The 13,381-nt window shown below is 38.3% G+C and overlaps 2 protein-coding genes across 2 annotated transcripts; both read right to left on the bottom strand.

The window, feature by feature from the left end:
* On the bottom strand, positions 1-3,548 carry LOC121381667 (coiled-coil domain-containing protein 177-like). Its single transcript, XM_041511011.1, has 3 exons — positions 3,482-3,548; positions 2,179-2,333; positions 1-135 (listed from the first exon to the last, which is right to left on the bottom strand). Exons 1-3 carry the CDS (start codon positions 3,546-3,548, stop codon positions 1-3), a joined length of 357 nt encoding a protein of 118 aa, XP_041366945.1.
* Positions 3,549-3,581: 33 nt separating this feature from the next.
* Positions 3,582-4,136, bottom strand: LOC121381666. The gene has a single exon (XM_041511010.1). It carries the CDS (start codon positions 4,134-4,136, stop codon positions 3,582-3,584), a length of 555 nt encoding a protein of 184 aa, XP_041366944.1.
* Between the last annotated feature and the right edge of the window lie 9,245 nt (positions 4,137-13,381).

The following is a 13,381-nucleotide window of genomic DNA, read 5'->3' as shown; positions in this document are numbered from 1 at the left end:
TCAAACTAAATTGAACTGACTCAGTCTGGTTTGCTCTTGCTCATCGTAAATGTTATAGATGGTTCTCAGAGGAATATCTTGAGGTAGCAGTTCCTCCTGAAACTCTGCCAGAGGTTTGTAAAAGAGATCCACAGGCTGAAAGAAAGAAAGAAATGTTTTATTTAACGACGCACTCAATACATTTTATTTACGGTCATATGGCGTCAGACATATGGTTAAGGACCACACAGAGTTTGAGAGGAAACCCGCTGTCGCCACTACATGGGCTACTCTTTCCGAGTAGCAGCAAGGGATCTTTTATTTGCGCTTCCCACAGGCAGGATAGCACAAACCATGGACTTTGTTGAACCAGTTATGAATCACTGGTCGGTGCAAGTGGTTTACACCTACCCATTGAGCCTTGCGGAGCACTCACTCAGGGTTTGGAGTCGGTATCCGGATTAAAAAGCCCATGCCTCGACTGGGATCCGAACCCAGTACCTACCAGCCTGTAAACCGATGGCCTAACCACGACGCCACTGAGGCCGGTATAGGCTGAAAGAGAACAGTGCTAAAATAGTTAACAGTGTAAGAAAGAAAACAAAAGAGAGAGAAAAAAAAAGTAAATTTATCAGACTAATATAAGATGAAATGTTTCACAATAGAAAAAGTTCATTTGTTTCATTTAACTCTTTTCCTCCCAATCTCGACTGCAGTCAAGACGCGACCGGTCTTTGTAAACACAGCTGTCAACATTCGCAGGAGTTATTTGAACGCTAGCATATAGTAGAATGACAATCGAACACGTTGAGTGTATTTTGTTGACTGGTATTCGTATTTAAGTTGTTATCGCAATATCGAAAAGAAAACAAAAATGGTCTAAATTTGTGTAAACGTTATTAATGACATAACGCGCATATGTGTTCGATTTCTTGCTATTTGTATAATTATTTCTTTTAAAACATGTTGTACATTATTATTTAATGAAAACTGAAGATTTGTAAAGGATGTATTCCCAGAAAATAACTGATAACACAGACTTTGAAGTAGATGATGGATGGATTATTTATCATCAGTTGAAAGTGAAAATAAACTGTCATAAACGTAGGGTTTTTAAACAAATAAATTTTTTAAATATTAATAAGTTATTCTGTTAATTCTATTTTGGTAATGAGACTCACTAATATGTCCTCTAAACTATGACACACATCAAAATAGTGTTAAATTAGTTGTTATTTTACCATTTGAGGTTGAATAATGTAGGTTCAAAATTACATATTTCACGTTGGAAAGCTGGGTGGATAAGAGTTAAAGACACCACCAGAACGTATTAATTAATTACTTTATCAACTAATCGCTGTCACAAATTTGAAAATTATGACATACATGTAGTCTCCAGTCAATTGTTTCCTTTACACATAGCATAAAGGAATCTTACATGCACAGACAGAGCAGCACATACCACAGACTTATATACCAATTATGGAAAAATAAATGGTTCTATCGGGGATTGGGGAGGGAGGGGGTGTTGATCCTACAACTCAAAAGACTTGAGGCAAGTGCTCTCCTGATTTCACTACTATTTCCACCAAAGCAGGTATGCTGCTTGATCGAAGTACTAGGTGCCAACGCTGAGCACTTTCCTAAAATGGAATGTAATTACTGTACTTTGTAGACAACTGTATTGTAAAAACTAAAATATTAACAGATTTAAAAACAGAAGTAGATGAAAGAAAGAAATGTTTTATTTAACGACGCACTCAACACATTTTATTTACGGTTATATGGCGTCAGACATATGGTTAAGGACCACACAGATTTTGAGAGGAAACCCGCTGTCGCCACTACATGAGCTACTCTTTCCGATTAGCAGCAAGGGATCTTTTATTTGCGCTTCCCACGGGCACGTCGTGGCAGGCTATCGGCCTACAGGCCTTTGTTGAACCAGTTGAACCATTGAGCCTTGCGGAGCACTCACTCAGGGTTTGGAGTCGGTATTTGGATTAAAAAATCCCATGCCTCGACTGGGATCCGAACCCAGTACCTACCAGCCTGTAGACCGATGGCCTAACCACGACGCCACCGAGGCCGGTCAGAAGTAGATGAATTAGATATCATAACGGCTGATGAAATGAACCAGCTACCAGCTTATTTTGTTAAGCTTGTCAAAATTGTTCAACTTGTTTACAAATAACGTACCTTTGTCCCCAGCCGTGAACATGCTTCAAGTGACCGCGGACTCGTCAGTACGAACTTGCTGCCTTCATACTGGGGTTCCTCGAAGTTGTACAGATCCAGCTTCAGTGGAGTATGAGTAATTGAGACACTGCCACACGTATCTTTAACCACGCTGTCTGAAAATAAGTTGTGTTTAGAAATAAGGATCAAATAATTAACTCAAATAATTAGTAATTTATGATATCTCTACCAAATACCAGATTTCTTTCTGTATAAACAAACACGTACATGTATGTTCACCTATATATATTTTTCAAAACATCCTCTTTGTTAATGAATTAATTTGCTAATTTGTGTTTCATTAAACTGTCTGAGGTGTTTTACACTGTGATACAGACAGCTACTATTAAAACGATATAGTTTACATTACGCTACATATTTTTCCTATTTGGTGTGCTAAACTTGAAATGTTCATATACATTTGTGTAATTTTAAGTATAGAAAACAAATAATTAGAAATAATAAACGATTGGTATACTTTTAGACAATATGGTTTGTCACCATTAGTTTTAATATATGAAACTACTTTTTGTACAATAAAATGAGTTCAATTATACAAGTATTCAAATATATTGTTTGTGTAACCATGACAGACATCGAATAAGTCGAGAACAGTTGCGTCCTGTAGACAGTTGATGAAACAACACACTTGTTTAGGGAGCACTTTTTAAACAAATAATAAAATTTATATTTGAAAAAAAAAAGGTAACAATTATTTTTGAGCACAATACAATGAATCATTAGCTGCATTCTACTTCCATATTGAATATCATTTCATTGCATACCTAATTCGCTTTAATAACTGCAGTGTGGTTTTCGGGACAAGATAGACAAAATTACAGATTCTTCCAACCCATTCTAATGTTTGTTTAAACAAAGAACAAGTGATTATATACGTAAATGTCATGGCTGTGTTATTTTCTCGAAACTTCCCAGTTCTGAATGGTGATTTCGGTGGCTGCTACCACCCACTTTTTTCCGAGATGTAGTCTGTCATATAGATTGACTCTAAAAGACCAGTGTGTGTTGTCGGGAAAGTAAGACGTGCTGTCTGTACTTCGAATGGTAATGTACTTATCCATGGTGCTTATTTGTTTTGATCTTGTGATTTGGCAGCAAATAACCCAAGCTACTGCGGAGTAGTGCTGTGCACAAGTTAGAATTACCTCGATCGAAAGATAAGTTGATGATACACGTAATCACCACCACGTATATGATGATGATTTGAGAGAAAAAACTGTTTCCGATTTGGCCACACGTTTACCAAAAAATGTCCAGGTATCACCCGAATGACTTCTTGACAGAGGTTGTGTCTCTACAATTTCTTCCATGATAATGAAAAGTCAAACATGTGCTGAGGTCTTTTATATTGTCTGATATCGACCAACGTCTGCTTCTTGAATCCACGAATTGTACTTCTTAGGCCAGTGAAGCCATTTGACCAACACTTCTTTCTGTTTGTTACGAGTTCTCCTTTTCACAATGTCCTGGATACGGTACAATTGATCAGGATTCTCAGTCACCTTTTGAAGTTCAGCTGCATAGAATGTCCCTTCGATGGCATCACCACCCCAGTCCAGTAATTTGTGCAATTCTTTACCTTGAGACCAGTACCTTTTCTCAATGGTAAATATTTCGCCAGACCATTTCTCTTGGTATTCCCGATCAAAGGTGCCCCGAAGATGACTGACTCGTTCTTTATCACCTATGTTAAATGTAAACTTCTTTTTGTGGATTCCCTTTTTAGGTTTGATCAGGTACTGAGACAGACGGACCTCTTCTTCGTTCGTTTGGTTGACACTGATTGGTGTTTGACCTAACATTCGATGCTTGGTGTGGTTATAGCTATAGACAACTTTCTCTAGGACATCCATGTACTTGTAAGTAAAGTTTTTTAACATGTAGCGATAGAGACGCATTTTGATGGTTTTAATGACCCGTTCGGCATAACTTCCAAACAATCGTTGCATAAAATTGCCTGGAGAATATTAAAATTATAATGTAGTGCCACATGGCGTAAACAGTGACTACCCCAAGCATCTCCATTTATTACGTGTGTCTGTGTGTGTGACAACGTGCATGCGTGTAAGTGCATTTATGGCAGTAGTGAAAAAACCGAAAGGACTCGGCGACATTTAGAGACATGAATCATGGGAACCACAGTTTGTATTTTGGGATTGGCTTGTATTATCTAACTGATATGTGCCAATGCTGCGAATTCTTATATATAATACCACGCGTACTTGGACTTCTGCTCTCTCATTGTCTGCAGGAATAGGTATGTATTTTCAATTTCTTCTATACATAGTTTTTCTCTTTTCTTAACAGGGCTTAATGACTGGTATAAAAAAGGTCGTTTGGGTAAATATGTATGGGGAAAACAATCGCTTGCATCACATTTTAAAACTAGTCTGCGCCAAATATATTGTCACAGGTCTAGATGAGAGAGGCAACTCGCTGCAGCCACACATATTGTCACAGGTCTAGATGAGAGAGACAACTCGCTGCAGCCACACATATTGTCACAGGTCTAGACGAGAGAGGCAACTCGCTGCAGCCACACATATTGTCACAGGTCTAGATGAGAGAGACAACTCGCTGCAGCCACACATATTGTCACAGGTCTAGATGAGAGAGACAACTCGCTGCAGCCACACATATTGTCACAGGTCTAGATGAGAGAGGCAACTCGCTGCAGAAACACATATTGTCACAGGTCTAGACGAGAGAGGCAACTCGCTGCAGAAACACATATTGTCACAGGTCTAGATGAGAGAGGCAACTCGCTGCAGCCACACATATTGTCACAGGTCTAGATGAGAGAGGCAACTCGCTGCAGCCACACATATTGTCACAGGTCTAGATGAGAGAGGCAACTCGCTGCAGCCACACATATTGTCACAGGTCTAGATGAGACAGGCAACTCGCTGCAGAAACACATATTGTCACAGGTCTAGACGAGAGAGGCAACTCGCTGCAGAAACACATATTGTCACAGGTCTAGATGAGACAGGCAACTCGCTGCAGAAACACATATTGTCACAGGTCTAGATGAGACAGGCAACTCGCTGCAGCCACACATATTGTCACAGGTCTAGACGAGAGAGGCAACTCGCTGCAGCCACACATATTGTCACAGGTCTAGATGAGACAGGCAACTCGCTGCAGCCACACATATTGTCACAGGTCTAGATGAGAGAGGCAACTCGCTGCAGTCACGCAGCTTACTCTTACCAAATAGGGGATCGGATCTAGCCGAGTCGGTAGAGAGCTCACCAGGAATGCTTGGGTTGTGGGATCGAACCCCTCAGCTGACTAATACTGTGACTGGGGTTTTACCGTTCCTACCAATGTCCCACGATTGGTATAGCAAAGACCGTGATGGCCTGCCTATGGATAAAATGCATATAAAAGATCCCTGCTGGTAATTGGGGAGGGGGGTGTGTTATAAATACTAGTGGTGTTAAAACAAACTTTAACCTACTAAATAGTCGCAAAGGATTTTTGTGTGCATATTCTTACAAACAAGACATCACGTCATGGCCTTTCGGTATACTAATCATAGACCCAGCCACCGGCGTAGATAGCATTTTGTACTGGGATGAAGCATATTTTATTGTACATATTCCTCCAAAAGAATACCGTGTCACTCTACTCGGCCCCAAAAGATTCCAGCAAGGAGCTACCTTTCGATCAACTAAGTAAAATCAACCAATTAGCTCCATTTAAAATTTTGTTGAACCTTTCTAAATTATGCGTCAAAATTACCTTTAAAAAACTTACGCAACATTTTCTGTTTCGCTTTAATCCTATGGGACATTGGCAAATTCAATAGCACCAAACAAACCCTCGCCCGCTACCGACCAGGTAGGGCTGCTTGTGCTCCCTTGTACTAGCCAGCGTGGGCGACCCCCTCTCCCACCTACCCCAAAACTTTTCTTGTCCTGGACGGAGGAGCTGGCGAATGTCGACACCTGCGCCCGGCGTGACAGGCGTGACAGGCGTGTGCTACAACAGCTTGTTCTAAATGTGCACGTTCAATCCTATAACCTGACCTGACATATTCCTCAAATGGAGACTGCAGAGTGATCTTATTTGTAGAATCAAACAAAGAAGAAGCTGGGATGGAGCATGATTTGTCTATTACCCAGCCCCATATCCATTGAATCATATTCCTATAGGCAGTGGGTCTACTTGATTCGTCTATAGTTGTGTTTGAACATATTCCTCAAATGGAGATTGCAGAGTGACTTTATTTGTAGAATCAAACAAAGATGAAGCTAGTTTTCCTTTTGGTTGTCCTCATCCCACTGGCCTTTGGCGTGCCCGAGAAGCGCAATCTCAACGATCGTAAGTTTGACTTTGTTTGACTTTCAAGTTCATATCTAAATTAACGTTTAAACGATCATACCTTTGACTTTATTTTATTTTCAAGTCCATATCTAAATTAACATGTAAACGATCGTACGTTTGACTTTATTTTATTTTCAAGTCCATATCTAAATTAACGTTTAAACGATCGTAACTTTGACTGTTTTATTTTCAAGTCTATACCTAAATTAACGTTTAAACGATCGTAAGCTTGACTTTGTTTGACTTTCAAGTCCATATCTAAATTAACATTTAAACGATCGTACGTTTGACTTTATTTTATTTTTAAGTCCATATCTAAATTAACGTTTAAACGATCGTAAGTTTGACTGTTTTATTTTCAAGTCTATATCTAAATTAACGTTTAAACGATCGTAAGCTTGACTTTGTTTATTTTCAAGTTCATATCTAAATTAACATTTAAACGATCGTACGTTTGATTTTATTTTATTTTTAAGTCCATATCTAAATTAACGTTTAAACGATCGTAAGTTTGACTGTTTTATTTTCAAGTCTATATCTAAATTAACGTTTAAACGATCGTAAGCTTGACTTTGTTTATTTTCAAGTTCATATATAAATTAACATTTAAACGATCGTAAGTTTGACTTTGTTTTATTTTTAAGTCCATATCTAAATTAACGTTTAAACGATCGTAAGTTTGTCTTTGTTTTACTTTCAAGTCCATATCTAAATTAACGTTTAAAGGATCGTAAGTTTGACTTTATTTTATTTTGAAGATTATATCTAAATTAACGTTTAAACGATTGTAAGTTTGTCTTTGTTTTATTTTCAAGTCCATATCTAAATTAACGTTTAAAGGATCGTAAGTTTGAATTTGTTTATTTTCAAGTTGATATCTAAATTAACGTTTGAACGATAGTAAGTTTGAATTTGTTTATTTTCAAGTTGATATCTAAATTATGTTGGAACGATCGTAAGTTTGAATTGTTTATTTTCAAGTCCATATCTAAATTAACGATCGTAAGTTTTACTTTGTTTATTTTCAAGTACATATCTACATTAACGTTTAAGAACCCCGAACACCTAAGTTGTCTGGTTTGGTTCTGACAAATGTCTGTACCGTAAATTAAATAGCGGATTTCGAATACAATCATATACATGACATAGATGCGCGGTATCTTCGTGGTTTTTGGTGCGGTATTGTACACCTCTCAGATTTAAACTCGCGCACCTCAGAAACGAAAGTTTGCTTCAGGTGACGTTGTTGTTGTTGTTATTTCTGCTGCTGCTGTTTTGTAAATTAAAACTTTGAAGCCTACATTTAAATCTGTTTTTTTATAAAAAAAAAAGTATTAAACGTCGCCAATCGCCAAAGAGTGTCATATCGAAAAAGTGGAAATACATAGAAACATTATATAGACATCTAGATCGCACAATCTGCGGCATGTTACATATTTTATGGCATCCAAGGGCGAATTCAGCCAGACCGAGCAGAAAAACGTCCGCTAGACTGGTTTATGTGCTTCACGGGAAACAAATTGGCAACATCGACCAATCAAATCGTTTGCGAACGTTATCGAAACATTAGTTGGCTCAACTTGGGGCAGACTTTACATATGCTTTCTGTTTCTCAGTCCTCGGTGCTTTGGGGAAGTTCGTGCACGTCAATGAGGTGAAATCTGTCGTGCAGACGATCGTGGACCGGCTAGGAACTGATGAGTCGGAGGCTCAGTGCGAGGGCGCCTGCCCTAGCTTGTTCCACAGCGAACTTCTCAAGTCTGTATGCAAAGTCGCTTGTAAAGGGTAAGTATGAACTTCTCAAGTCTGTATGCAAAGTCGCTTGTAAAGGGTAAGTATGAACTCCTCAAGTCTGCATGCAAAGTCGCCTGTAAAGGGTAAGTATGAACTCCTCAAGTCTGTATGCAAAGTCGCTTGTAAAGGGTAAGTATGAACTCCTCAAGTCTGTATGCAAAGTCGCTTGTAAAGGGTAAGTATGAACTCCTCAAGTCTGCATGCAAAGTCGCTTGTAAAGGGTAAGTATGAAGATCTGAAGTCTGCATGCAAAGTCGCTTGTAAAGGGTAAGTATGAACTTCTCAAGTCTGCATGCAAAGTCGCTTGTAAAGGGTAAGTATGACCTCCTCAAGTCTGCATGCAAAGTCGCTTGTAAAGAGTAAGTATGAACTTCTCAAGTCTGCATGCAAAGTCGCTTGTAAAGGGTAAGTATGAACTCCTCAAGTCTGCATGCAAAGTCGCTTGTAAAGGGTAAGTATGAACTCCTCAAGTCTGTATGCAAAGTCGCTTGTAAAGGGTAAGTATGAACTCCTCAAGTCTGCATGCAAAGTCGCTTGTAAAGGGTAAGTATGAACTCCTCAAGTCTGCATGCAAAGTCGCTTGTAAAGGGTAAGTATGAACTTATCAAGTCTGCATGCAAAGTCGCTTGTAAAGGGTAAGTATGAACTCCTCAAGTCTGTATGCAAAGTCGCTTGTAAAGGGTAAGTATGAAGATCTGAAGTCTGCATGCAAAGTCGCTTGTAAAGGGTAAGTATGAACTTCTCAAGTCTGTATGCAAAGTCGCTTGTAAAGGGTAAGTATGAACTCCTCAAGTCTGCATGCAAAGTCGCTTGTAAAGGGTAAGTATGAAGATCTGAAGTCTGCATGCAAAGTCCCTTATAAAGAGTAAATACGAAGGTCTGAAGTCTGCATTGAAAGTCGCTTGTAAAGGGTAAGTACGGTTTTCAAAAGGGGTGGTCCGGACCCCTGGACCCCCTGGATCCGCTACTGATGTTTTCGACCAAAGGCCATGGTCCTGTCCAAGGGAAATGTGCAAATAAAAAATCCCTTGCTGCTTTTCGGTAAAAAAAGAAGAAAAAGAAGCCTGTTTTGCGGCCGCAGATTTCTTGTGTCAATCTTTTGTTGCTCCTGTCTGTTGGATGGCTCATAAAAACGATAACTCGCTACTAATGGAAAAATGTAGCGGGTTTCCTGTCTAATACTATATGTAAAAATTGACAAATGTTTGACATCCAACAGCTGATAATTAATAAATCAATGTGCTCTAGAGGTGTCGTTAAACAAAACAAAATCTTTTAATCTTTTGTTACCCAACGTTGTCAAACGAACCATAATTATGTAAGACCCCAAATAGCCATGATGAATGACGGTAGTTGACGATAACACACGAGTTTGTTGAAACTGCAATTCTATTTGTATTTTGCATTAGTATATGGCCTGATAGTGAGGCGAGGTTGTAACTTTAAACAGGATGACACTTTAAAGTCATGATCCCATTTTCCTTTAAATTTTTTTAATAAAATGATAATAATCATATCTATTTAAAATAGTTGTAAAACAGCTTACGGTAACGAGCGATAGCTGTAAAGGACGTACACTGGGTATATATTTCAAGTCACGAATCCAGGCGACCCCGCTGTTAGTAATTAAATGACTGCGAGACTCCGCCTTTAGCAGATACAAAGGAGCGCGATCTCGCTCAGTCGGTAGAGCGTTCACCCGAGGTGTTTGGTTCGCCCGATGGAAACCCCCAATAGACCAATTCTCTTATTATATTTTCCGTCCCATCCGGTGTCCCACGACTGTTACATCAAAGGCCGTGGTATGTACTGTCTCATCTGTGGGGGAAATGTAGAGGTTTTTTTCTCTGACGACTACGTGCAAGAATTACCAAATGTTTGATATCCAATAACTTATAATTAATTAATCTTTATACTCTAGTAGTGACGTTCAAACGTTAATTAAAAACTGTTTTGATACTGTTGTTTATTTGTGTAGCCTCATACGAATGTTTTAAATGTTATTTCAGGAGTCAGGAGCTAGCCCATCACTTCCACATCGTCCCGACAATAGTCTGAAGTGTTTGATACTTGGAACTGTTAGCCTTTACACAATAAACGAAGTGTACAAGATCTAAATGGTGTTTTGTCTTACATTTTGTCTTTTGGTGTGCTATCTTTACGTTCTGAACTGCAAAACCATTACGCTCTCAAAATCGTATGTGTGCAAAAGGCAGTTAAAGGGATGTTTTGACAATGAGACTGCTGTCATGAATCACATTTGGTGGTCGTTTCATCTATAGGAATACCGTTTCCCAGGACGATTGGGATTATCAGTAGTATAAGGACCTGTTTGGGGTCATGACCTACTTTCCCATGACCTTTACCTTAGGCAGTGAGCACATTGATTTATTAATCATCGGCTATTGGATGTCAAACATAATTTTGACAGTTTTAGAGAGGAAACCCGCTACACTTTCCCATTAGTAACAAGGGATCATTTATACATACCATCCCACAGACAGAATAGCAGGGTCCCTCTAACTAGGTCAGAGACACGGGCGGGTGTGCGTTGATCACCTGCTCAAGTCGGTGACGCACCTGCATACCAAGGTAAGACTCACACCAAGGATTGTCTAATTTCATAATTAATATACTGGGAATGTCATATTTCAAAATTAATTAATATATTGGGATTATCATATTTCAAAATTAATTAATATATTGGGATTGTCTAATTTCATAATTAATATATTAGGTTTATCATATTTCGTAAGTAATTAATATATTTGGATTGTCATATTTCAAACTTAATTAATATATATGGATTGCCGTATTTCATAATTAATATATTAAAATTATCATAGTTTATAATTAATTTATATATTGGGATTATCAATTTTCTACAATTATGAATGAATGAATGAATGTTTAACGACACCCCAGCACGAAAAATACATCGGCTATAGGGTGTCAAACTATGGTAAAGGCAAAACATCAATATTTTTCATACTTAATTAACACTTGGATTGTCATATTTCATAATTAATATATTAGTATTATCATATTTCATAATTAATTACCATACTGGGATTGTTATATTTCATAATTAATGTATTAGGATTATCATATTTTATAATTAATTAACATATTGGGATTGTCACAATTCATAATGAATATATTGGGATTATCATATTTTATAATTAATTAATATATTGGGATTGTAATATTTCATTTATATTAATCCGAACATAATATATCTCAATACCGTTCTTCTGATTAGATTTTTTCTCGTTCCAAGCAGTGCACCACCTGTCTGTGGGAAGGTGCATATAAAAGATCCCTTGCTACTGACGGAAAAATGTAGCGGGTTTCCTCTCTAAGTCTGTCCGAGTTACCAAATGTTTGACATCCAAAAGCTAGTGATTACTCCATGTGCTCTAGTGGTGTCGTTGAACAAAACAAAATTTAACTTTGTAACTCTCAATATCGCGTCTGTTCCCTCCTGCTAGTAACAAATGTGGCGGGCGGGTTTTATCGACTACTTCTGCTCCATTCACCAGCTACCCTGATGCGCGGTCGGTCTAGGATCGATCCCCGTCGGTGGGCCTATTGGGCTATTTTTTGTTCCAGTGTACCACGACTTGTCTACCAAGGGCCGTGGTGTTAGCTATCATGTCTGTGCGATAGTGCATATAAAAGATCCCTTGCTACTAATGGAAACATGTAGCAGGTTTCCTCTCTAAGACTAGATATCAGAATTGTTGACATCCAATAGCCGATGATTAATAAATCAATGTGCTCTAGTGGTGTCGTTAAACAAAAGCAAACCGTTCACCAGATGTACAGCTTATAACAGTAATAGTGTCCACCCGTCAAGAGTTCCTATTGTTGACCAGTTTGCAGGACTCGCAACTTCTTTAGTTTGTAGACGCTGTTAGCCACTTGTTAAAAATATGACTGAACTGCGAATATTTTGTACGAAATATTTGCTTAATATTTGTGAGGTCATTGTAATCGTTTTTATAATAAAATATGCCTTAGTCATATTATTTTGTCAAGTTATTTCTTATACATAGGAACCATACATGGAGTGTTCCACACATGGAGTGTTCCACGTTTAATTGGGGATGTCACCTTATAATGTAGGCAAATTGGGATTCAAATTGGGATGCAAATGAATAAATGAATGTTTAATGACACCCCAGCACAAAAATACATCGGCTATTGGGTGTCAAACTATGGTAATGCAAACAAATAAAGTGATGATCAACATCAATATAAAAATTCAAGATTTAAATAAAAACACAGTGTAAAGAACTGTGCAAAAATACAAATATCACAGATAGATACTGACTTTTACTCAAAACTTTAATTGTATCCCGAAGAAAACAAGGGGATTTGTGCTGTATTGGCCATTCTCAAAGATGTTATACCCCTGCATCACGGTGAGGTTACAGCACGCGCAGGGGCAAACTGGGTTGCAAGCAAACTGGGTTGTAGGTTATAAAAACTAGTGTTCGGTCCCATTATTCTATATATATACTGAACAAAATAAGAAACTTCCGCGAACTTTGCTTGAACATAACTTAATGAAAACAAACCGGGGGAATAATTGTTAAATATGCGTTTAAAGAGTGTTCCATGATGCATCGTTTGGTGCAAAAATCATGGCCATAGGTTAACAGAAACTGGGAGAAATTTTGACCAAGTGTGGTAGGGGTTAAAAAAAACAAAAACACTTAATAACGGGTATGACCACCTCTTGAATTGACCACTGCAGTGCATCGCAGGCGCAAAGAATTGACGAAAGTGTTGATTTCTGCCTGTGGAATATTGTGCCATTCCTGAATTAGCGCTTGACGAAGTTCGTTGACGTTAGCGGGTGGGTTGGGACTATTCCAGACATGCTCGATGGGGTTGAGATCAGGACTTTTAGCGGGCCAGTCATCAATAAAATCAATGTTATTTGTCCTAAGAAAATTTACAGTGTCTCTAGCTGTATGAGAGGTGGCATTATCATGCTGAAAAATCGAGA

This window comes from Gigantopelta aegis, chromosome 9 (assembly GCF_016097555.1).
Source record: "Gigantopelta aegis isolate Gae_Host chromosome 9, Gae_host_genome, whole genome shotgun sequence".
NCBI classification, from domain to species: domain Eukaryota; kingdom Metazoa; phylum Mollusca; class Gastropoda; order Neomphalida; family Peltospiridae; genus Gigantopelta; species Gigantopelta aegis.
The sequence above is the reverse complement of the archived record's forward strand: the minus strand, read 5'-3'. Positions and strand labels throughout refer to the sequence as shown.

Excerpts from the sequence above, each read along its gene's own strand:
- LOC121381667 (XM_041511011.1), bottom strand. The coding sequence starts at position 3,548 with ATGGAAGAAATTGTAGAGACACAACCTCTGTCAAGAAGTCATTCGGGT. Across the intron at positions 2,334-3,481 it reads TGATACCTGGACATTTTTTG|ACAGCGTGGTTAAAGATACG; the intron begins GTAAACGTGTGG and ends ACTTATTTTCAG. Across the intron at positions 136-2,178 it reads GTTCACGGCTGGGGACAAAG|CCTGTGGATCTCTTTTACAA; the intron begins GTACGTTATTTG and ends TCTTTCTTTCAG.
- LOC121381666 (XM_041511010.1), bottom strand. The coding sequence starts at position 4,136 with ATGCGTCTCTATCGCTACATGTTAAAAAACTTTACTTACAAGTACATG.